At 50.1% G+C, this 25,852-nt stretch overlaps 1 protein-coding gene across 1 annotated transcript; it reads right to left on the reverse strand.

Annotated features, from left to right (window-relative positions):
• Window positions 1–5,689: 5,689 nt before the first annotated feature.
• On the reverse strand, window positions 5,690–25,562 carry LOC103698534 (subtilisin-like protease SBT3.2). Its single transcript, XM_088705279.2, has 7 exons — window positions 25,252–25,562; window positions 7,465–7,528; window positions 7,218–7,315; window positions 6,895–7,134; window positions 6,701–6,815; window positions 6,336–6,540; window positions 5,690–6,258 (listed from the first exon to the last, which is right to left on the reverse strand). The coding sequence occupies exons 1-7, from the start codon at window positions 25,560–25,562 to the stop codon at window positions 5,690–5,692; spliced, it is 1,602 nt and encodes a 533-aa protein (XP_088561405.1).
• Between the last annotated feature and the right edge of the window lie 290 nt (window positions 25,563–25,852).

Consider the following 25,852-nt stretch of genomic DNA (forward strand, 5'->3'; position numbering starts at 1 on the left):
AAGGCCCTCTATCACAAAAAAGGCTGCTAGGAGCTCGACAACAATTAATAGGGTGTTGACGGGAGGTTGGTCAGTGGTATTAACATTGTCAAACTCCTGTGAACCATAATATGATCCATAAAGCAAAACCCTGGATAAGGCTTGCTGTTAAGTTTTTACAAGTGTAATAAGTAACAGTTTGGAATCTTCAGATGCCCAATATATGTGGTTAACTACAAACTTGTGTAATTCAAAATAGGTTTTGCCTAATCAGGTACTATTCTAACCAAGGTCCGCCGTACCAGTACCGGTCGGCGTACCGGCCGGCCGGTTCGGTCCGTACCGGTCCGGTCCGTACCGGTCTGGTCCGTACCGGTCCGTACCTACCGTACCGGTCCGATACGGCGCAGCGCTGTGGTTGTTTTGAAAAAAAATTGACGTACCGGTTCGCACCGGTACGATGCCGGTACCGGCCGGTACGGATCACGTACTGGTCGGCTCTCCTAAAAAACCATCTGGTACCGGATTCCACGTGGATCCGGTACCGGTTTAGGGCCGGACCGGTACGTACCGGCCCGTACCGGCAGACCGTGATTCTAACCCTTGCATATTTACACACATAAGAGTCCAGAAAGTGATGTAGTAAAGATGTTGAGCAGAGGATATAAACTAATTTGGGAGCAGATCCATAAGTGTTCTTTTGATATAGTTTTAGTTTGGATTATAGGAATTGATGAAGTAAAGATGTGTCCCAGCATGTAACCTAATTTTGAAGCAGACCATAACAATCTTTTAATATAGTTTTAGTTTGGAGCTACTTCATTGTGTTGTTTTCTCTTTTCTTTTGTTTCTGGTCATTGTATTCTTTGTATATCAGGACATATATCATCCAATCTGTTTCCAACTATTTTAAGCAATTTACCATTTCCATTTGACAGGTCAAAAGTGGCTGGTGATTGATGTAAATGGGAATTTGTTCTGCTGCTAAATATAGTTGATTTGTGGTTTTGACTGCTTGATCTATTATGTCGAGCATATCTCAGATGTACCTCCCGATATCATCTCTACCATTCCATTGAGAGACCAAATAACCATGTTCTCTTTGCCTCCTAGCTCTGTACAATCTTTTGGGGAAATTTGTTCCATCTCTTGGCTTTAGGGTGTCTGAGATTATGACCTTTCAGGTCCTGCACATACCAGCCCTAAAGGTTAGACTTAGCCACAGGTATTATAGTTGCACGTCTGTTTCAAGATGCAAGGCTTCCTCAAACTTCCATGCAAACATGGGAATTCGAAGACCTATACATCTATCTGAAGGTATTAATTCTCGTCAGGTTGAGGTAATAGGTCCAATGCCATCTTATGCATTGAAAAGGGCAGATAAAAAATCTGTTATAAAATGTTCCGCTTCAGAGAACAACCAGACTGAGGTGCAAAAATCCAATCAGCTAGTTGAACTCCCTCTCTTTCCACTTCATTTGGTTCTTTTCCCAGGCATAACTCATTGCTTCCAGATATTTGAATTCAGACACCGTATGATGATGCACACTCTTCTCCAAAGTGATCTCAGATTCGGGGTAATCTATTCAAATAACTCCAATGTTACTGTTGATGTTGGATGTGGGGTGGAGATAGTCAAGCTTGAAAGGCTCGTCGATGATCGGTACTATGTATTATGTAAAGGACAGGAGCGTTTCCGAATTATAAATTTTATAAGGACAAAACCTTATCTGGTTGCAGAAGTTCAGTGGTTGGAGGATCGGCCTTCCACAAATGGCCACCAAGACCTTAATTCTCTTGCGCTTGAGGTGGAGAGTTGTTTGAAGGATGTGATCCGGCTTTCTAAGAAGCTGAATAGGAAGCCAGAATTAGAAACCAAGGATCTGCCCAGGAATCTTTTCCCAACTCCATTCTCGTTCTTTGTTGGGAGCAACTTTGTAAATGTTCCAAGAGAGCAACAGGCATTGCTGGAACTGGAGGACACAGCGTTGCGGCTGAAGAGAGAGAAAGAAACCTTGAGGAATACGCTCAACTACTTAGCTGCTGTATGTGCAGTCAAAGATGCATTTCAGTTCTCCTCATTCAATGAGAATTAGTAGAAATGCTAGTGCATCAGAGACTGCAAGCTGAATAAGATCTGTCATTGATTGCTGCACTTGTAAATAGATGATCTCTATGTTTACCCCCTCTCAATCCTCTTTCTGGAGTGAAGCCTGCACTTGTAAATTGGCTTTTACAATCTCGGATCTGTATATTTTTGCTTGAAGTCCTTTAATGTGCTCTGTTATGGTTGTCTCAAAATAAAGGTATCTTAGATTGAAATCTATTGCTAAGGTGTTGTGCTGATTTCCTACACTAACTGTGAGCAAATGTTTGCATATCTTGAACTACTTTCAGAAATTAATTGAAGCCTGAGCAAATACCAGTCTGCTTCTATGGTGCACTTTTAGGCACATGCTTGTTATCTGAGTTCATGATGCGTGTGATGGTGATGGTAGTTTGTGAAATTGGATACTTAATGTTTGTTGAGCTAATACTTTCATTGAAAATAGATGAGATATGGATCAGATATTGGTATATTCAAATTGATATCTAAATTTTTTTAATAAATATTGATACAGATATTAAATAGATATTAAGATTGGTGTTCATAATTATTTTTTGAACAGATTTGATTGCGAATCGGATATTAAGCATATTAATATTTATTTTTAAATGAAAATAAGTACTAGTTGGATATAAGTTGGATATAAAATAGATGTTGAGTGGAATTTAATAAAGAAAATTAAATAAATGACAATCTTAAAGAATGGGTATGAAATTTACTAGCAAGATTACAAGCGATGGACTGTAACTAGGTAATACTTTAAGAAGTAGTTATTAAACTTATGTAGAGATGGATTTGACAAGAGCCTAGAACACTGATCCAACATGATTTATACTAAAAATATATTAAGAATTACTAATTTATTTAAATGAAATATAATATAAAGTACTAATTTTTTTTTATATCAAATATGATCATTACTTTTAATTGTAGCACGAATAAAAGGAATCATAAACCATGTATTTTAGAGATAATTTAAAATATTATATATGAATATAGGAATACGTTGAAATTATTGATATCTTTAAATACTAAAAAAATACTTTCAAAATATTAAAAAAATAAAATGAAGTTTTTCATTTTTTTAAACGATTTATGAATTTCATGAATTATTAAAACTGTAATATATTTGAAATGATTGAATATGTACAATAAATCATACATAGAAGATATCAATGTTGTCATAGTGGTTGAGTGGTTAGCGACAAGACCTCATTGGACTGCATAAAAGAATTTTTGCTCCTGATATTTGGATCATATCGGATACAAAGACTTTTATCTCCAAACCAGATACAGAAATGAATTCGGTCAAATAATATCTGACGGATTTTCGACCTTGCTCTTTTTATGTAGCAGTGAAGTTCTAGCTCTAAGATAGTAATCTCTTGAGCACTAATTTGGGTAGCTTCAGGTGAAATAAAGGCTAAATGTAAAATATTACTGGTTAGTCAAGAGAAATATCCATGGGAAACTCTCAAGAGAAATATTACCAGCTAGCCTTGATGAGGTGAACCCCAACAAATGGCCTCAATCAAGGCTACAAGCATAAAGATTTGAGCCTTAAAAGAAGAAAGAATTTTACAAAGAAATTGATGCTTCTATTTTCGTTAAACAAGAAATACACTACAAACAGAGTTTATAATTGAGGTTAGGGTTTAGGGTTTAGAGATTTGAGATTAGGGTTTATGGATTTGGGTTTAAGGTTAGTGATTAGGGATTAGGATTTAGAGTTTTGGAGATTAGGATTTAGGGTGTTAGGTGCGGGAGATTGTCATAATCCAACATAGCTATGGAATAGGGATTAGGGTATAGGATCTATGATACAGGTTTTAGGGTTTTAATGTTTAGGTTAAGGGATTAGGGTTTTAGGCTTTAGGCTTTCGGCTTTAGGGATCAGGGTTTAGGGTTTAAGGGTTTAGGATTTAGGGTTTAGGGTTTTAGGGTTTGGGGTTTGGGTTTAGGCTTTAAAGGTTTAGGATTTAAGATTTTTTTTTTTGGTAAAGTAGGATTTAAGATTTAGGTTTAGAGTTTAGGGTTACTTTTGGGTACATAAGAAATATGTCAATTCGATTCCTTTTAATAAACAAATCTCTAATCCCAACTTCAAATATGGAATTCAAATGGATTGAATAGGAAATAATACTCCAAATTGTGTAAGACGTAGCAGTAAATAAAGAAGAGGGCACAGTGGAGGGTAGCAAAGGAGAGGCAGGAGTGCTAATGAGATCGACAACAACCAAGCACAAGTAGGTGACGATAATAAGGGATTCAGCGAAGCTTCATTTTGTAGGTTGCCGAGGACATGGTAGTGTGATGGGATGAGGTTCGGCAATTATCCCTCCCTACAAGAGGTCGTGGGAGAAAGATCCCTCCATGATCTGAGAAGGGAGGCAAATCTCCAAACAGGGATCGGTCAATTCTTTCTCTCTTTTTCTATCCTTTCTTGCATTGTTGTGGTAGGTGATCGAGCATGTATCTCAACAAAGTGCTGTGGGTGGAGCATAAAATAGTGGTAATCATGGCGGACATGGAAGGGTAGTGCATTGAGTTTCTAGAGCTACAATGATGGTGCAACAAAGATATTACAGTAGTGATAGTGGATCAAAGTTTGCTCTAATACCAAACTTGACGCATGATAGATTTTGGTGAAACCACTTACAAGCAGAGAGGCTCTGACCCAGATTGAAGGAGAAGAGAAAAGTCCTCAATATTCTATACTGCAAACTATGATCTCAATTAATATAGTAACGAGTTCATATAAAGAAACCAAAATTCTAATAAGAGCCAAAACAGAAATAAAATATTGAAATTCTCATAAAATTTTAATCCTGAAATTCATATTAAAATAAAATCCCATAATTCTCAAATAAAATAAAATTTTATATTTTTTATATTTGATCAAAACAGAAGCAAATCTAGAATTTTTATTAGATGATCCTCCGTCAAATAGATTGAGGTTGCTACGTCGGACTGTTGAACTTCAAGCTTTTGACGAGGGTCAAATTGTGAGAAGAAGAGCTTGAGTTTCTACACTGGGCTTTAATTTCGGCCACCCAATGTAATGCAGCCTTCTCTTTCCTCTTCGGTTTTACGTCATCCTTCAACAAATTTGCGCACTCCACAAGCGATAGATTCAGAATCGTACTTCAATCAATATTGGCCAAATCTTTAGAGCATTGTGCATGAGGCATAATCCCATCAGCTACTTCAAATTAATAATTGCCAGGTCACCCTTTATACTTTCTTGATTCTCTGAGAAGATAGATATTCTTAAACGGCTAAACCTCCTAACATCAAATACCTATTCCGCCTTGGCCATAAATAAAAACAAGGCACCGAAGCAATTTTCTCTAGATGATATCACAGTATTGGACCACCAGATAAATGACTCCTTCAAGATTTTGTGAAACTAAAACAAGCACACCACAACATTTCTCAAAAAAGATAACAGGAAAAGCACACCACAACGAATTGTTGATACCAACCCTTTTCTGAAGAGATACGATAGTAACTCTTTCTTATCTCATGTGTAACAGGACAATGATTTGCAGACACAAGAATAAACGAGGAAAAAGACAGCTGCTGCATTTGCAAACACCACTGTCACATGTCGCTGTTAAAATCATTGATGATGGTGCGAACGGCCAATGGAATCCTCACCAAATGAATGCCATCATCCCATGTCAGACTACCGAAAGAGTATCTGCCTTGCAGTTTAAGTCGTGGCTGAAATGTTACCTGGAATTTCAACTTCTTGATAGTAGAATCAAACAATAAGATTGATGGCTTGACATGCACACTTACTCCTGGAGGAGTCTCGACATGAGCAGCATACGCAGACATGACTGGACCAACATTGGTAACTGTTCTTGAGGCTGTTACCGTCTTTTTAAGTTCTGGAATAGATATGGATGGGAGATTGAGGTCCTTCTGTGACTTAGAAGCATTGTGGCAGATAGTATTATGCTGAGTCATAGAGCTTATAACCGAGTTATTGTAACCCATGGAACAAAGGAAGCGCACATAATCAGATATTTCCATGTCATATATAAGACCAGGATCCATGGCCTTGTTTGGGTTGACATGACCACCTCCATAGTCAAAAAGATTAGCCTGCTTGTGAGGAGCTCCCTCAGCTACTATACCAAGTCCATATTCATCATTTACAGAAGCTGACAGAGAAATCAAAGGCATTTTTGAAATAAGTGAAGTGATACTAGGTGGAAGTAGTAGAAGTGGTCAGTTTTACCTGTTGTGATCAGTGCAGATTTTATTGCTGCCGGGCTCCAGTTAGGATGGACAGATTTGAGAAGGGCTGCTACTCCTGATATATGAGGACAGGACATGGAGGTTCCTGATTCGATCTTGAAGTTAAGTGGACTCAAATTGGATGATAGAGGGGACGCTGGTGACCATGAGGCTAAGATGTTCACACCAGGTGCAGCAATGTCAGGCTGCACAAAAAGCATTAGAATTTTATGGTGGAAAAATGACCAGAACATTGAACATAAAAGCATGCAGTTGTTAGAATAGAATCGCAGTGCAGAAATAATTTAACATGGCAAGTATTCTTTAGATAATAAAGATGATTTAACTGAATAGGAAGAGTGGCACCTTCAAAACAAAAGGAGATAAAGAACTGGGGCCTCGAGAGGAGAAGTATGCCACTTCAGGGGCAATTACTGTCCCAAGCAACGTCTTTGTAGGGCCAAACTTAACAACTGGACTCCTGTGATAGAAGCAGTTAATAGACATTACTTAAATTGCCAACCACATAGGAAAACAAACCTAAAAAAACCAGGAAATACCTTGTGCCGCCCATGTATGTTAGGATAGAAGTTCCAGTTTCAAAATCAACTTGGATGCAAGGAAAACTAGATCCAGAAGTGATATCCTTTGTCAAGAACTGAGCAAAAATGAGACCGACACCATGAGCTCTTCTTACAGTTTCTGCAGCGACAAAAGGAGACCTTTGTCCCTGTGTTTGAAAACAGATTACGACATTTCCTCTTGCTAAAGTATTGTTTAGTGTTCCTGCATCACAACCTCTGAAAAAGACATCATCATAACTAGAAATTAAATTTTTCATCACAAGTCATGAGATACTTAATCATAAGCGCAAATACCCTACCTTGTATCAGCATCCCCTGCATCATTGGCAGCAATATCTTCAGCATAAACTAATCGATAAAATCTATCAACATGCTTTCCAAGGTACAGAGCTTGACCCTGGATTTTAATAGTATCCATATAAAAACGAGCAAAAATGTCTCCAATTGATGGTGTAAAAGATATCAGATAAGCATCATCTTACATTTTTTCTTTATTAGCAACAGTATAACAAATGAAAATTGCCTCTTTTTATCTTGAAATATCACCAAAAGGACATGCAGCAATGATATGCAATATACATTAGAGTCTATTCTTGCCTTGGTTTTTAACCTGGCAGTCAACATTGAGAGCAAACAAATTTCCACTAAAATACTCAGCTTAGTTTCCAGCTGGATCATCAGGAACTGATAACTTTTAGTCGATAATGATATTGCTGGCATGCCACCATCCAAAGTGACATGATTCAAACTGTCTCAAGAGTTTTGGGTTAAGTGCTTTTAAATTGAAAGAGAGAGATGAAAGAAAAAACATGAGTGAAAGAGTTTTCACAGGTGTCTTGTAATGTTAGGAAACTTCATGTGGAAGTGTTTGAGAGAATGCTATATTGACCAGAGTATTAAGCCCAATTTATGCCATTAAAAGCACAAATTAAATTTAGGAGGAACCCAATATAATGAGTATAAACCACTTGTATAATGCGAAATGATTTGGGAGATTACAACTCTAATCAGAAGCACCGAAGTTTCATGATATCTCGAGTATAATTTTGCCATTGGATGGCCCACTTTTCAGTAACTTACATTATACAGTGATAGTAAAATCTAAATTAAGTTATGCTACCTGATTCCAACCCATTTTCACCCTACTCAACTTCCTTTCATGCCTCAATGCTTTATTTTCTATTTTTGCCTAAACCAACCATCTATTTCAGATTTCTTCTTTGGTTTCTTGGAAGGGACCCACATTTTTAAACAAAAGTGTGCAAAAATAACAGTCCCATGAGAAATTAGATTAATTCATATCAAAAAAACATCATTGCAATTTTCTGGCATGACATATATATATATATACAAATATTTATATATAGATAAAGAGAGAGAGAGCTAGACTTGGCTCCACTCGAGTGGACCTCCACTTAGATCCAAATATTGGACAATGGGGGTTCCATATTGATGATCCAAACTGTTAGATGTAATCTACCACCTCTAAATAGTTTACATATAAAAAATCATGTGATTTGGAGTCCACTAACCTATGCATCAATGATCAAAGAATATATAATTTAATAATATTTAGACTATCCAATTTTTGACTACTTGATGCATAAGCTAGAAATTTTTTAAAGATAGTAGATCATATCCAATAACTCAGAATATTGATGTTTTAACCCCAATTGTCTACTCAATTGCAGCCAAGCCTAGTTCTCTCTCTCTCTCTACATATATATATATAAATATATATGTGTGTGTGTGAGTGCATGAAAAGCTGTTAAAAATTCCTATGGCAACTATATGACTTGCCAAATAGTTCACAAACAAAAGTATAATGCTTGGGACTCTTGATTCAATTCCATTCTAATCCTACACTGAAATTGAGTCAACTATAAATAATCATATAGTGATCCAGAAGCATCATCAGACTAGATGTAAACTAGTCTGGCCACTATAGGTAGGTATAGACAAGCCCTAGAGCAAGATGCACCACATTCAGGACTTAATCAAATACCTAAGTTTCAAAAGTCATAATTTCTAATCCAAGAAGAATTTGTTGATGCGGATGCGAAGAAGTTGATGTAGACCTTAAGATCAAACTTCTAACCAAATTTGAAAAATTTAAAATATTTTTACTATTTCTGTAATTTGTATCTTGTTTTAGTTAGGAAAAGAATCCAACTTGATTTATGCTAGACTTCACTAACATAAAAAGAGGAAAGTTTTTATCCTCTTCTAACAAGCAGAAGAATCTGACTCAATTAAAGAAAGTTGATCCCTACAGAACAGTAGAGAACTTAACTTCTCGAAGAAGAATCTAGCTCCAATAAGAAAGATCTCACTAGTATAAATAGAAGGCATATGTTAGTTTTAAAGAGAATAGAGGAAGTGAAGCAAAAAGCATAGACACTACTTTCCGTCCACTAGACTCTATTTTCCACCTATGATATGTATTGCAATTCATAGATCATGACAAATTAACAAAGTAAAAGGGTGTATAGTCTTGCTTACTAAAATTATTATTGTTTATTGTTTTATTTGAGAGATTTGAGTTGAGCAAATTAAAGAAATTTTTTCCTTTCTCCAATCAGATCTAGTTGGTATCGAAGCCTAGATCCTTATCTCTAGATTATAGCTCGTCGAACTATACCAAGAGACAAGCTAGATGGCAACTAGTTCGGTATAGTACTGGTACGTACTGTACCGAGCCTAGGTGTGCCAGAATTGGGGAGGGGAGACAGGAAAAGAGAGGGAAGGAGAGAGAAGGAGATAGGGGTACATGCACAATTTGTGGATCATGAAATATTAATGAAAGTAAAGGGCTTAGAGCCCTGCTTCCCAAATTCTTATTATTCATTAGTTTATTTGAGAGATTTGAGTTAGTACAGTTTGAAGGAATTTCTTCCTTCTTCCGATTAGATCAAGTTGGTATCAAACTTAGAATCCTTATGTTGCAGATCAAGGTTCATTGAACCAGTACTGAGGGATGTACCGGTTGACGACCGGTTTAGTACAATGCCAGTAGGTACTATATGGAGCCGAGGTGTACTGCAACCAAAGGGGGAGAGGCATAGAAGAGGAGAGGGAGGGAGAGGGAGAGAAGGAAAAGGAGGTAGACCTCATCGTCATGGAACCCAAACACTAACCAATATCATCGTCGTGGAGTCATTATCATCCCGAAGTCGTTAAAAGCGGCAAAGCATTAAGAGGGGGTGGGGAAAGGAAGCACTTGAGAGTAGAATCAAGATATAGAGAGAGGGGGGAGAGGCAGACCTCAAAGTTGTCGTCATCGAGTTGGCGTTGGCGAAGGGAAAGGGGCGGGGAGGAGTGGAAGCTTCTGAGAGTAGAATCAAAAGAGAGGGAGATAGGAATTGAGAGATTGAGGGAAGAGAAACGGACAGAAGAATCAAGGAGAGGATCATCCGACTAAAGGTCTCGATAACCATTCAGCTCAATTCAGGACAGTTTGGTGGTCCTTGCTATGCAATCATTGTTTATGGTCTAGACATGCATGAAATACAAGCAAATGAGATAAAGGCTTTTGAAGCTTGAAGCACATCAAAGAACAAAAATAATGGCGGCTTATACCTCGGCAAGTGATGACATGAAGCGCTCATCTCGGCCAAATGGAGATTGCACAACTCAGAAGTTGTGACTCAACTGCTGTCTTCAACCACAACATCTGCAACTCCTATCATAAAAGTATCTTCAATATCTAGGGATAACAAGAAGTTTATACTGCTGATGCTAAAAGAGGCGGAAACTTCACATCAAAGGATAAATTTAAACAAAAAAACTAAGGCTCAACTACGAAACGGGGAGGTAAGCGTTCCTTAATAACAATTTTGTTTTTTGCAGAAGCTAAAGTCTCCAAATAGGAGCTTTGATCTAGGAGCAAGATCAGCCAAACCATCCTTAACCGAGTGGTTTGCCCGTACCATACCATACCATACCGGAGGGGAACCGTGACATTTCCCCTCCTCGGTTCGGAAATAGACCCAAACCGCATCGTACTGAGTAATTAGGTGTGGTACTAGTGAGAACCCAGAGGTTCGCACCAATTCGGACATGCATACCACCTGCCCCTGAGTCCAATAATTGGGGTGCGCTGAAAGCCCCCCCTTCGTGAGCTCTCACCACCTTCCAACCCCCTCGAAATATCTTTATTCAAACAAAAATAAAAATCTGCCAAATATAGTCATTTTCATGGATTTCAGCTCGAATTTTTGTTGAAATCAGGTAATGCCGCTCTCCTCTCTTCATTTATGTAATTTTTGTATTTTAAGGCTGAAAGGTGGCTGTAAAATGAAAAAATATCGGAAGACCATAGCACGCGGGGTCCCCAAGTCATGGTGGATATGAGGTTGTTGTAGATGGCAAAGCATGTGGAGTAGGATCCCTCAATGTATCAAGTTCAGAATCTTATAAGGAATCTTGTACCTACAAGCTGGCTACATATGGATATGGAGCTTCAAACACATCATGCTTTAGTGGTTACTATCTTACGGAACTTTGAGCACCTAACGGACCGAAATTTCCTACTGGCATATATGGATGGATCGCTCCACAGCTGATGTATCGAGTAGATGACTCCTAGAGCGACATCATCACCCACAGCATGCATAGAGACTATCTCAACTACATACCTTATGGCTGCCTAACAAACTTATAGGAGCGGAGGGCCATATTGATAGAAAATTGGGTTGAACCCCTTGCATACGAATATGACCCCGACATATGCGAAAGACATCGCCAAACCACAAGATTTCATACGTCGGTATTGTTGCTGGGGGTTCAAACCGAGAACGATTGGCACAGCGGTGTGAACGGGGTTCCCTTGGAATTGCTTCGGTTGCGCTCCACCTTCCGCCGGGGAACCTGCAAGCAAGCTTCGTACCACCACCGGGGTAGTGGGGGCCCTCCGACGATCAAGTTAGGGAAGATCGAAGGAGAAGGAGAGGTAGCAGGTAAGATGATACTCTGGAAAATCTTGCTTACCCTCCCCCTTCCCCCCCAGCCGCATATATACCAGGCTGGGGGGTTCTTTTGGGGATTGGTCATCGTGTGGCGCGATGGGGTTGCCACTGACATGGCCGTTACAGGGCGTCGTGGGGCAGCGCTGGGTACGGCTATGGCAGGGCGTAGTGGAGTTCCGCTTTGTACGGCTATTACAGGGGATCGTGAAACAGCGTCGGATACGGCCGTTGCAGGGAGTAGTGGAGCAGGGGGCCGCGGCGTGCCTCAGGGGAACAGTCTGTTGTTGTCAGAGATTGCCGACTCGGGGTCTGATTGCTGGATCAAGGGGCAACCGACTCGGGGTCGGGCTGCGGAGCCGAAGATATCCGACCCGAGGTCGGATTGCTGGATCAAGGGGCGACCGACTCGGGGTCGGGCTGCGGAGCCGAAGATATCCGACCCAAGGTCGGATTGCTGGATAAAGGGGCAGCCGACTCGGGGTCGGGCTGCGGAGCCGAAGATATCCGACCCGAGGTCGGATTGCTGGATCAAGGGGCAGCCGACTCGGGGTCGGGCTGCGGAGCCGAAGATATCCGACCCAAGGTCGGTTGCTGGATAAAGGGGCAGCCGTAGTCTTTCCGGGTGCGCGTGCCGATCACGTGGGGCATGGTGGCTAAGTTCCCCCGTAACAGTAGCCCCCCACTTCCGAGCCTGGAACCAGGAGGGGAACGGGTGAAGGGAGTGATGCTTCGAGATTGCCGCCATCCCTCGGAAAGGCGCGCGCGCTTCGAGCTCCCCGCCTTCTTTACAGCGTATGGCGGTTGTCGCTGATCTGGCGGTCTGCGGATTTCGGCGGACATCCTTCCTTAATGGCGTCGATTCGCCTTTGGGGCGCGAACGAACCTTCGGCAGCCAGGCGTCCTCTGGCGCCATCGAGGCGTCACCCGCCTTTCTGCCTATTTAACCGGGGGCCCTCCCCCGTCCGCCTTTCTCTTCACAGGCATCCTCGAGTTTCTCCCTTGTGCTGCTGCCGTTGCCGTCGGACTGTTCGTTCGCTCCTCCTTTGGCGCTCTCGGAGCCGTTCTTCCTTCCCTTCCGGTGAGTTGCCCCACTCTGCAATTTAGGGCCCTCCGTACTTTCTCCTTTCGTATTAGTGTACCCCAGTCGTTCCGGTCCCTTCTCCCCTCTTGACCCCGTCCTGACCGTAGATTCACTGGCCGTTAGGGATGGACGAAGTAAGAGCAGACCGCATTCAGTCGGAGCTGGTCCCCGAAGATCTAGATAGGTTCGTGGCCCAGTACCACCTTCCCGAAACCTGCAACGTTACGCTCCCGGGGCCTGAGGAGAGGATGTCCCATCCTCCTCCAGGGAAGGTCGCCATCAATGAGGACATCCTTTGGGCTGGGTTCCGCCTTCCCCTCTCGGACTTAGTCGTGCAGGTGCTTCGAGGTTTAAGAGTGGCGCCGACGCAACTGGTGCCGAACTCATGGCGTACCCTGACGGCCTTCCAGGTTCTCTGCCGCATGCACGAGGTTTCCGCCACCCTGAACGTCTTTTGGGAATGCTATGGCCTGAACGGCCACCCCCGGGACAGAGGGTGGTGGTGCTTTGCGGCGCGGCGAGGGTGCGGCCTCGTCAAGGAGGCTCCTTCCTCCATTCATGGCTGGAAGGAGCGTTTCTTTTTCATCGATGTAGATCCCTCTTGGGGAATCGGGACAACCTGGGAGACGCCGATGAAGTCCCCGATCGGCCTATCGAGGTTGTCGAGGGAGGAGTCCGATGGCGTCGCCATCTTGAGGGGGTTGGTCGCCGAGGGCCGGCTCCCCCCGGTGGCTAGCCTTATTTCCGAGGATGCCTTGGTGAACGTCGGTCTGAGCTCGGTCCCTGCCGACCGTGAGCCCGCCACCACTTCTTCTTTTTTAGCTCTTTTCTCCTCTTTCCTTTCTTCTTTCCATCGGTTTCTTAGTTTCTAACCATCTCGTCCTTTTTGCAGAAATCGACGACGTCATGCAGTCGGACAAGGCAATGGCTGTTAGTAGGGCGTCCCTACTGGAAGCGGTCCGGAGGAAGAAACGGACTCCTCCGAGCGGGGTCCCACCGGCGAAGAAGCCCCGCCAGCAGGCGACTCCGACGCCGACAGACGGGTCCGGGCCCATCGATCAGGGGGACACCGCGGGCTCGGACCGACAGTTGACGCCGTATCAGCCCTCCGGTGATGAGACTACCGCTTTTCCGGAGGTGTCATCCGGGCGTGCCCGAGACGGCCGGGTCGGACGCGGTCGGTCCCCAGCCCGGCCTTCGGCTCGGTCGGCTTCGGATGATACGAGAAGGAGGGGCGCGCCGAGGCCCCGGCCGAGCGGGACCCTGTCGATTTCTGGCGCGGCCCCCGCCCTGAGCACGGTCGGCATGACTCTCCCCCAAGCGATGGGTAAGGGTAAGGCTGCAGAACCACCGTCCGGCTCCGGGGCAAAGTCGGAGTCGGCCTTCACTTTCGCCGGCGCCCGAAACCTCGTCGAGACGGTGCTGCTGGAGAGGGACCGTAGGCAGGTCCGGCAGATGAGCATCCATGAAGTCGGAGCTGCCAGCTGCGTCTGTCTCATGTCGGTGAGTGTTCTTTTGGTCGCTTTCGTCGTTTATAGGCTCTGTTGATCCCCGTCTGACGCTCTCATTTTTCCTATCTCTTAGCTCGCTCAGTACATGATCCGCTTGGAGGAGAGCCACGAGGAACAGGCGAGGCTTCTGGCGAGGACCGAGAGCCGACTGAAAGCTGTAGAGGAGGGAGGCCAGGCTGCGGCGGGGAGGACGACCAGGGACCTCGAAACGAGGCTCCAGGTGGCCGAAGAGCGGGCACTCGGCTTCGCCGTCCTCGAGAGGCAACTGATGGATGCTCAGGAGCAACTCAAGGTTGCCTCGGGTCTCGAAAGCGAGATCAGGAAGGCGGAGGAGCGGGCCGAAAAGCAGTCCCGGAAGGCTGCCGACTTCCGGGAGAGGTGGGAGAAGGCCCAGCAGTCGGCCGACAACGCCCGCAACCGAACCCGATCTCTTGAAGCCAAGCTGGCCGAATTGGAGTCGGCCTTGGAGGGGACTCGTGCGAGCTACCAGGAGCTTCATTCGCGCCTGGAGGAGGCTAAGGCTGCTCGCGTCGCTGCCGAGGCGAGGCACATGGAGGCTCGGGCCGATCTGCTGAGGGTCTCCTCCGAGGCGGACAACCGGATTGTGGCGAAGGTCATGGAAGCGAAAGCTCAGATTACGGAGCGAGCGGAGGCTGCGCTGGCCGAGAAGAGCGCGGAGATCGGGCGTCAGGTGGTACAGGCCTATCGTCAGTCCGCCGAGTTCATCCGTGACATGTCGGACGCGGGGTCCGACTCCTTTGCCTTAGGCTTCGATGAAGGCCTGGCAAGGGTGTCCGCTAAATACCCCGGAATTGACCTGAGTGGGGTCTCCCTCCTCGACTCCCCTCCGATGCCATTGCCTGCCGATTCTCCAACCGTCTCCCCACCCTTCGTGGACGTGCTCGCCGTTTCCGACTCAGGGGTTCCTCCAAACTGACTCTCTGTACTTTTCTTTATTCTTTTCTTTGTATGTTGGCATTTTGCCATGTTGCATAGGTCTCGGCCTTGATGCAACGAAAGTTAATGCAAACAGAGTGTTTCCTCATTTCACTTTCGTCCTTCCTCTTCTTAACTCTTGGTAGCGTCTCGCCGACTCCTGACTCTTGAAGTTCTTCCGGCGCTAGGCCAGGCATCCGAGGGTTAGGCCTCAGAAAATTCTTCCGGCACTAGGCCAGGCATCCGAGGGTTAGGCCTCAGGAAATTCTCCCGGCGCTAGGCCAGGCATCCGGGGGTTAGGCCTCAGGAAATTCTTCCGGCGCTAGGCCAGGCATCCGAGGGTTAGGCCTCAGGAAATTCTTCCGGCGCTAGGCCAGGCATCCGAGGGTTAGGCCTCAGGAAATTCTTCCGGCGCTAGGCCAGGCATCCGAGGGTTGGGCCTCAGAAAATTCTTTCGGCGCTAGGCCAGGCATCCGAGGGTTGGGCCTCAGGAAATTCTTTCGGCGCTAGGCCAGGCATCCGAGGATTAGGCCTCAGAAAATTCTTCCGGCGCTAGGCCAGGCATCCGAGGGTTAGGCCTCAGGAAATTCTTCCGGCGCTAGGCCAGGCATCCGAGGGTTTGGCCTCAGGAAATTCTTCCGGTGCTAGGCCAGGCATCCGAGGGTTAGGCCTCAGGAAATTCTTCCGGCGCTAGGCCAGGCATCCGAGGGTTAGGCCTCAGGAAATTCTTCCGGCGCTAGGCCAGGCATCCGAGGGTTAGGCCTCAGGAAATTCTTCCGGCGCTAGGCCAGGCATCCGAGGGTTGGGCCTCAGGAAATTCTTCCGGCGCTAGGCCAGGCATCCGAGGGTTGGGCCTCAGGAAATTCTTCCGCTGGTCGGCCAAGGCTGGCGCAAGCCGAGGCGACCGGTCGGGGCTTCAGGCTAGTCTGCTCCCGGGATGATCATCGGGTTAGCCTGGCATCCGAGGGCCGAGCCTCGGGGAATTCCGCTCGTTGGTCGGCCAAGGCTGGCGCAAGCCGAGGCGACCGGTCGGGGCTTCAGGCTAGTCTGCACCCGGGATGATCATCGGGTTAGCCTGGCATCCGAGGGCCGAGCCTCGGGGAATTCCGCTCGTTGGTCGGCCAAGGCTGGCGCAAGCCGAGGCGACCGGTCGGGGCTTCAGGCTAGTCTGCTCCCGGGATGATCATCGGGTTAGCCTGGCATCCGAGGGCTGAGCCTCGGGGAATTCCGCTCGTTGGTCGGCCAAGACTGGCGCAAGCCGAGGTGACCGGTCGGGGCTTCAGGCTAGTCTGCTCCCGGGATGATCATCGGGTTAGCCTGGCATCCGAGGGCCGAGCCTCGGGAAATTCCGCTCGTTGGTCGGCCAAGGCTGGCGCAAGCCGAGGCGACCGGTCGGGGCTTCAGGCTAGTCTGCTCCCGGGATGATCATCGGGTTAGCCTGGCATCCGAGGGCCGAGCCTCGGGGAATTCCGCTCGTTGGTCGGCCAAGGCTGGCGCAAGCCGAGGCGACCGGTCGGGGCTTCAGGCTAGTCTGCTCCCGGGATGATCATCGGGTTAGCCTGGCATCCGAGGGCCGAGCCTCGGAGAATTCCGCTCGTTGGTCGGCCAAGGCTGGCGCAAGCTGAGGCGACCGGTCGGGGCTTCAGGCTAGTCTGCTCCCGGGATGATCATCGGGTTAGCCTGGCATCCGAGGGCCGAGCCTCGGAGAATTCCGCTCGTTGGTCGGCCAAGGCTGGCGCAAGCCGAGGCGACCGGTCGGGGCTTCAGGCTAGTCTGCTCCCGGGATGATCATCGGGTTAGCCTGGCATCCGAGGGCCGAGCCTCGGGAAATTCCGCTCGTTGGTCGGCCAAGGCTGGCGCAAGCCGAGGCGACCGGTCGGGGCTTCAGGCTAGTCTGCTCCCGGGATGATCATCGGGTTAGCCTGGCATCCGAGGGCCGAGCCTCGGGGAATTCCGCTCGTTGGCCACGCGCCTGTCACTTGCCGCTCGACGGGGTTTCTCCGTGGCCAGCTGCGATCGTGTTTCTCCCCCTCTCGAAGCGTCGCCTGGGGAACACTAGAAGGCCATTAAATGCTAATTGAGGCGTTACCTGGGAAATCGGACCGGCCAGTTGCTGCTTACGAGGAGTGCCAGTTAAGCGGCCGCGATACGCGTGTTCTTCGAGGCGGATGCGGCCTGGGCGCGTGCGGAGATACGTGGGCCGCGGGATACACGCCGTCCGGAGTGTCCTGCACGAAGAATGCAATTAAGGAGAATGATGCCTAGGAGATCGTGGGGGGATAAACCTCGAGAGCCGGAACGGCTCCGGATTCGATGTGCCCGCATTTATTGGAGCCACCCGCATCGAAACGACCGGGGGGCCACAGTTTGGCTATAAATATAAGCGCAGGTGCGGTGGTGCCTGCCAAGCCGGAGCTGTTCAGGTTGCCATGGATTGTGGACCTCCTCTCCGGCGCGTGGCTGGGAAATCCCAGCCGGAGGAACGGAAGGCGCGCCCCTCGCGACTTCCACCAACTAGCCGTTTCATCTGGGATCAACGGGAGGATTCTCCCCGGTGGAACTTCGCTCTAGGCATTTCATCCGGGATCACGCCTCCTCACGCTCTTCTCCCTTATATTCCTTTCCTCCCCTTCCCCTGGGGAGGACTGGAATATCCCTTGGAGGTGGCGTTCCTCTAGAAGCAGTGTGAACTTCTTCTTCGTCCGCGCCGGCTCTTCGTCTTTTGCGTGAGGCGTCGATGGCGCCTCCGGGGGGAAGCACCCACGGCCAGTGGGATTGCAGTTGCTTCGGGCGGAGGGTTCGGGATCCCAGATCTTCAGCTCCACGGAGTCCCCACCTCTTCCTTAGTTTCTTTACTCCCCAATCCCCCTCTGGGAATTCTTTGTAATCACACGAACACGCCATTGTAACCAGGAATTATTGAAATGAAAAGAACTATATATTTTTTGAGCTGTCTTTCTGGCTTTGTCTTTCTACTGGTAATATACCCGCAGGTTAGCGGAATTCCAGCTCCTTGAAATTTCTCGACCATCTAGTGCCTCCAACTGGTAGGAGCCAGGTCGGTTTACCCAGCGAACCCTATACGGGCCTTCCCAATTTGGCGCCAGCTTCCCACCTTCCGCGGGCTGAGATGCTTTGGCCCGCCTTAGCACCAGATCTCCGATTCTGAAAAGTTTTGGTCGGACCTTGGAGTTATAATACCAGGCCACCCTCCGCTGATACATCGCCATCCGGACCTGCGCCATTTCCCTCGCTTCTTCCAAGAGGTCCAGGTTCCCTCGGAGCTGCTCCGAATTGGCCTCGGGTCGGTGCGCGGCCACCCGGGCGAGGGGAGTCCGAGCTCCACGGGGACGACCGCTTCCGTGCCATAGGTTAGGCCGAAAGGCGTCTCTCCGGTAGGGGTCCGATGCGTGGTCCGATACGCCCAAAGGACGTTCTCGAGTTCTTCGACCCAAGCTTGCCTCGTCCGACCGATTCGCGCCTTAATTCCTTGGAGGATTGTCCGATTTGTCACTTCGGCCTCACCGTTGGTTTGGGGATGCGACACAGATGTGAACTGATGCTCGATCCCGAACTCCTCGCAGAAGTCACGGAAATGCTTGTTGTCGAACTGTCGACCATTATCCGAGATGAGGACCCGGGGTACCCCAAATCGGACAATGATGTTTTTCTTTACGAACTTCCGGACTTGCGCCTCCGTGATAGTGGCCAGCGGCTCCGCCTCTACCCACTTGGTGAAGTAGTCGATTGCAACAATCAAGAATTTCCGCTGGGTGGAAGCGACGGGGAACGGTCCGAGGATATCCATTCCCCACTGTGAGAAGGGCCAGGGTGCGGTGATTGGTGCCAAGGGGACAGAAGGGACTCTCTGGACGTTGGCGTGGCGCTGGCAGGCGTCGCATTTCCGTACGTGATCCTTTGAGTCCTCCAACAAGGTAGGCCAATAATAGCCTTGCCTCATGATCTTGTGCGCCAAGGACCTAGCCCCCGAGTGCGATCCGCAGACGCCCTCGTGGACTTCGCCGAGGACGTAGGCCGCCTCCAAGGGGCGGAGGCACCTTAAGAGGGGGGCGGTGAACGAGGTCCGATACAGCCTCCCTTCATAGAGTACGTAGTGGGCGGACTTCCTGACAAGTCGCCGAGCTTGATCTTCGTCTTCAGGGAGGATCCCTTCGGCGAGGTAGGCGACGAGCGGGTCCATCCAAGACGGCTCCGGGTCAATCGCCATCACCACCCCAGCCTCGCCGATGCTCGGGGCATCCAGGGTCTCCAGGTAGATTGCCCTCGACAGGTTGTGCGCCTCTGCGCCCACCAAGCGGGACAACCTGTCGGCCCTGGCATTTTCGCTTCTGGGGACCTGCTGGAGGTCGATGCTGCCGAGGTCGGGAATGAGTGCTTGCACCTTCCGGACGTAGTTCTGCATGGTCGGGCTCCGGGCCTCGAACTCCCCACGAACCTGCCCGACCACCAGCTGGGAGTCGGTGAAGACCTTCAAACGCCGGATGCCGAGCTCCCCGGCGAGTTTGAGTCCCGCGACTAGGGCCTCGTACTCCGCCTCGTTGTTGGTCACTGAAAATCCAAACCTCAAGGCATACTCGGCTATCACTCCATCAGGACTGGTAAGGACCAGCCCGGCCCCTCCACCCTCGGGGTTCGACGACCCATCGATGTGAAGCGTCCAGGTCGGGAGGTCGAGGCTGGGCGTTTCCGGCGGTCTAGGTTCCGCCACCTGCACCGTGCACTCAGCGAGGAAGTCCGCGAGCACCTGGGCCTTGATGGCGGGCCGAGGCTGGTAGCGGATGTCGAACTCACCGAGTTCTATTGCCCACTTCACCAGCCGTCCCGCATTCTCGGGGTTGCTGAGGATCTGTCGTAGTGGTTGATCAGTTAAGAGGGTGACAGAATGGGCTTGGAAATAGGGGCGGAGCCTCCTGGTCGCGGTCAGCAGCGCGAAGGCAATCTTTTCAGCCTTCGTATACCGCGCCTCGGTATCCCGTAGGACCCAGCTGATGTAGTACACGGGCTTCTGGAGCTTTGCCTCTTCCCGAACCAGCACCGCACTGACCGCGGTTGGGGAGACCGCCAGATAGAGGTAGAGCATCTCCCCTTCTTGCGGCTTGGACAGCAGGGGAGGAGACGCCAGGTATTCCTTGAGCTGGTCGAATGCTGCTTGACATTCGGCCGTCCAGAGAAAGTCTTTCGGGCGTTTTAACACCTTGAAGAATGGTTGGCAGCGTTCGGCCGATTTTGCCACAAATCGTCCGAGCGCGGCGACCCTTCCAGCGAGCTCCTGAACCTCCTTCACTTTGGTCGGAGGGGACATACCTTGGATGGCCTTGATTTTGTCCGGGTTGGCTTCGATACCCCGCTGGTTGACAATGAAACCGAGGAACCTCCCGGCCGAAGCGCCAAAGGCGCACTTCGTTGGGTTCAGCTTCATGCGAAACTTCTGCAAGGTGGTGAAAGTCTCCTCCAGATCCACGATGTGCTGGTCCGCCTGGCGGCTCTTCACCAGCATATCATCCACGTACACCTCCATATTCCGGCCGATTTGCTCTTTGAAGATTTTGTTGACGAGGCGCTGGTAAGTGGCGCCAGCATTCTTCAGACCGAAGGGCATTACCTTGTAGCAGTACAGCCCCCGGTCTGTTATAAAGGCAGTTTTCTCCTCATCCTGTGGGGCCATCATTATCTGGTTGTAACCGGAGAAGGCGTCCATGAAAGACAGCAGCTGATGTCCGGAAGTCGCGTCGACCAGTTGGTCTATCCGCGGAAGCGGAAAGCTATCCTTGGGGCACGCCTTGTTCAGGTCGGTATAGTCGACGCACATCCTCCACTTCCCGCTCGCCTTCCGGACAAGTACGATATTTGCCAGCCATTCGGGGTAACTCACCTCCCTTATGAATCCTGCCTCCAAGAGTTTGTCTACCTCCTGGTCGATCACCCGGATCCGATCCGGGGCACAGTGTCTCTTCTTCTGCTTCACTGGCCGGTGGGTCGGGTCGACGTTGAGGGCGTGAGAGATGACCTCCGGGTCGATCCCAGGTACATCGACCGCCGACCAGGCAAATACATCGGCATTGGCTCGGAGGAATTCCACCAACTGGGCCCGAGCTCCCGGGTCGAGATTGGCGCCGACCCGGACCGCCCGGTCCCGGCGGCCTTCCTCGAGGGGAACTTCGACCACACCCTCGGCCGGCTCCCCCTGCCGCAAGGCCACCTCGTCTCTGGCATCAAGGGACTCGACGCTTAGGGCTTCTGCGGGCTTCTTCCCTTTGAGGGTCGCTAAGAAATATTGCCGTGCGGTCGGTTGGTCACCTCGGACCTCCCCGATCCCGACCGTCGTGGGCAACCGCATGAGCAAGTGGTACGTGGAGACCACCGCACGAAGGGCGTTCAGCCCGGGTCGTCCGAGGATAGCGTTGTAAGCCGAGGGAACACGGACGACCAAGAACCCAAGTCGCACCGTGGCTTCTGCGGGTGCGACGCCCGCAGTCACAGGCAGCTCAACGACACCTTCCACCGGGACAGCGTCACCGGTGAATCCTACGAGGGGGGTGGACATTTTGTGCAACAATTGTCTGGACAAGCCCAGCTTTTGGAAGGCCTCGTAAAACAAGATATCAGCTGAGCTTCCACTATCCACAAGGACACGCCTTACATCATAGTTTGCCATGGTGAGGGAGATTACCATGGCGTCATCATGGGGGGTCTGAACCCCCTTTACATCCTCATCACAAAAAGTGATTACGTTGCCGACCCTCTGCCTCTTTGCGACGGCCGCCCCCGACGCCTCCGTCGAGCCCCCTACGTTCCTCACGGGTCGGGAGCAGCCCCCAGTGATAGTGTGGATCACGCCCGCAACGGGTCGATTCTGCTCCCGAGGCCCCGGAGGAGCCGGGTCGGCCGGACGCGGGTCTGAGGGGGGACGTCGGTCGCTCACATATCGACCGAGACGCCCCCGGCGGATGAGAGCCTCGATCTCCTCCCGAAGCTGGAAGCAGTCTTCCGTGTCGTGGCCGTGGTCTCGGTGGTACTCACAGTACGCCCGGGAGGGCCTCTTCCCAGGAATCTTCCGCATCTGTCTCGGGGCCGGGAGGTCCTCCCGCCCCTTGATCTCCATAAGGATCTTGGCCCGGGGAGTCAGGAGAGGGGTGTACCGATTGAAACGTCGGGGCGGAGAACGAGGGCGTGGGGCGCCGTGGTTCTTCGCCGGCGACGGGCTTCTGCGCCGACGCTGGGGCGTCGGGCTCCTCCTCTGGCGTGCCTCTTTCCGCCTTTTCTTCCCAAGCTTTGGAGGGATCTCGGCGGCCTCCTTGCTCCGGTGGGCGGCCGCCTCCTCGGCGTCCGCATACTGGTTCGCCCGGGACAATAGCTCTGGGAAGCTCCGCGGCAGGCGTTTGTCCAGGGAGAAGGTGAGTCTGCCCTTCCGGAAGCCACGCTTCAGGGCTGAAAGAGCTACCTCCTGACTCAGGCTCCGGACCTCGAGCGTAGCCCTGTTGAAGCGGGTAAGATAATCCCACAGGCTTTCTCCCTCGTTTTGCCGGACATCAAAGAGGGAGTCGGAGACCAGTCGCCGCCGGCTACTGACGGCGAAATGAGTGACGAAGAGGCGAGTGAACTGGTCGAAGGACCGGATTGAGTCAGCCTCCAGCCCAGCGAACCATGCCCTCGCCGGGCCACGGAGGGTTGCCGGGAAAGCCTTGCAGAGAAGGAGATCTGATGCTCCGTAGAGGAGCATAAGGGTCCTGAAACTCTCGACGTGATCCCGCGGGTCCGCCGCCCCGTCATAGGGTTCGATCGCCGGCATTTTGAACCCCGGCGGATTCGGGGTCCGTAGGATCCTCGAGGCAAGCGCCGGCTGGGAGGAGATCTCTAAGTCGGCGAAGGGATCTTTGGAATGGCCCTTCAGGACCTGGAGTTGTCGGTGGAGATCGTCCACCCGCCGGTCCAGGGAGCGCGACCGGTGGGTGGGAGACAAGGAGCGGCGAGAGGGGGACCGACTGGAGCGCGGGTTCCTCGAGGATTGGGGGGTCTGGGAACGCGCCCGGGCCCGCCTCTCGGACCCCGCGCGGCTCCGGTGGGAGGGTCCCGGCAGAATGGAGCGTGCTCGAGAATCCTCCTCGCGCCGGCGCTCATCCCCATGGGAGAGGAAGGAGCGCGGGTTGAGGAGGACAGGCGAATGCTCAGGCCGCGGCGGCTCCTGAGCCCGGTGCGGCGCCCGGGAAATCGCACCCTGCAGATTCTGCACCGCCTCCGCGAGGGTGCGAACCTGCTGGGTTAGTTGGTCGAACTGGGCGGCTTCGACCGTCTGAACGGGCGGTGGGGAGGTGGAGTGTTGCTGAGAGTGTGTTGGAGATGCAGCGGCCTTCCGGCCAGAGGCGTGAGAGGCCCCGCGACCGGAAGCATTGGAAGCTCCGCGACCGGAAGCATTGGAGGCTCCACGACCATTACGATCACCTCGCCGTGCCATTACGATCGCTCTGAGATCCGGGCCCTTCCTCTAGCGCCAACTGTTGCTGGGGGTTCAAACCGAGAACGATTGGCACAGCGGTGTGAACGGGGTTCCCTTGGAATTGCTTCGGTTGCGCTCCACCTTCCGCCGGGGAACCTGCAAGCAAGCCTCGCACCACCACCGGGGTAGTGGGGGCCCTCCGACGATCAAGTTAGGGAAGATCGAAGGAGAAGGAGAGGTAGCAGGTAAGATGATACTCTGAAAAATCTTGCTTACCCTCCCCCTTCCCCCCCAGCCGCATATATACCAGGCTGGGGGGTTCTTTTGGGGATTGGTCATCGTGTGGCGCGATGGGGTTGCCACTGACATGGCCGTTACAGGGCGTCGTGGGGCAGCGCTGGGTACGGCTATGGCAGGGCGTAGTAGAGTTCCGCTTTGTACGGCTGTTACAGGGGATCGTGAAACAGCGTCGGATACGGCCGTTGCAGGGAGTAGTGGAGCAGGGGGCCGCGGCGTGCCTCAGGGGAACAGTCTGTTGTTGTCAGAGATTGCCGACTCGGGGTCTGATTGCTGGATCAAGGGGCAACCGACTCGGGGTCGGGCTGCGGAGCCGAAGATATCCGACCCGAGGTCGGATTGCTGGATCAAGGGGCGACCGACTCGGGGTCGGGCTGCGGAGCCGAAGATATCCGACCCAAGGTCGGATTGCTGGATAAAGGGGCAACCGACTCGGGGTCGGGCTGCGGAGCCGAAGATATCCGACCCGAGGTCGGATTGCTGGATCAAGGGGCAGCCGACTCGGGGTCGGGCTGCGGAGCCGAAGATATCCGACCCAAGGTCGGATTGCTGGATAAAGGGGCAGCCGTAGTCTTCCCGGGCGCGCGTGCCGGTCACGTGGGGCATGGTGGCTAAGTTCCCCCGTAACAGGTATGTATTTGAAATTTTGAATTGACTTAATATTGAATATGTTATTGATTTTCTTTATGAATATAATTATTATGTTTTTAATTGTATTTACTATTGAAATTATAGTCATTTTATAAACAAGAAGCATGAAAAAAAAGGAACAAAATATTAAAGAACACCCAAACAACTCAATAAAAATCAAAATAATGTTCAAATCACTCGAAAACTTCATAAAACATCATTAAACATCAAAAAAATGGAAAACAAAAAAAAAATGGTGCCAGTTCAGAACCGGCTTACCTAACTGTACTGAGCGTCGATATGGTACAATACCTTACGGTATCTACCGATGCGGATCCCAATACTAGTTTGGCCTATCTTATCTAATAGAATCATCAAACTCAATGTGGGCCACTTTTTCGACTATGGGTAGTGTTGGGGAAAAAATGGAACACTCAGAGAACATGGCCAAATCACCGAAACTTGGTGACGAACGTGACGAGCCCGTCAACCGCCTCTTCCTCCATTAGGTTTCGAAACTCGGCCGACTTGCGAAAGATCTGCACCGCGCTCCGAGCTTGCTCTAACGCCCTCTTCTCACGAGCTTCGAGTTGCTTGATTTTCAGCCAGAGAACTCCCGCCTCGTACTTCTGGCCCGCAAGCTTAGACTGGGCATCAGCCAAGCGGGCCTCGGCAGCACGAAGGGTTGACCTTGTGAGGGTGTGCGAAGCTTCCTCCTCCTGAAAACGCTCAGCCATGAGCTTGAGCTCAGACTCAAGAGCCTCCATCCTCACAGTGGATTCCTTCCACCTGGCCTCGGCCTCGGCGAGCTTCTTCTCCGCAACCTCCTCCCCTCTCTAGCTCCTCCGAGCTCGAGCCTGGTAGTCAGCTGCCGGGGAGACCAGCATGTCGATCTCATGGAGATGCTATAAGGAGAACAAGTAAAAGTCGACTGAGATTACAAACCCGGAGGGGTATGAGAATGAAAGTGCAGGAAAATCGCTGACCCCGCAGGCATAAAGCTCAGCTCGGTCAGCTGGAAGCAGCGCGCAGTAGATGACTTGGCGAACAACTTCGC

The sequence above is a fragment of the Phoenix dactylifera genome, chromosome 10 (genome assembly GCF_051530095.1).
Source record: "Phoenix dactylifera cultivar Ajwa chromosome 10, Ajwa_hap1_PhDact_Kaust_v1.1, whole genome shotgun sequence".
NCBI lineage: Eukaryota > Viridiplantae > Streptophyta > Magnoliopsida > Arecales > Arecaceae > Phoenix > Phoenix dactylifera.

Coding starts and splice junctions, on each gene's coding strand:
- LOC103698534 (XM_088705279.2), bottom strand. CDS start 25,562: ATGGAGGCTCTTGAGTCTGAGCTCAAGCTCATGGCTGAGCGTTTTCAG. Junction 7,529..25,251: donor ACGTTCGTCACCAAGTTTCG/GTGATTTGGCCA, acceptor GTTGACTGCCAG/GTTAAAAACCAAGGCAAGAA. Junction 6,541..6,700: donor TATCTCCTTTTGTTTTGAAG/GTGCCACTCTTC, acceptor CTTTTTGTGCAG/CCTGACATTGCTGCACCTGG.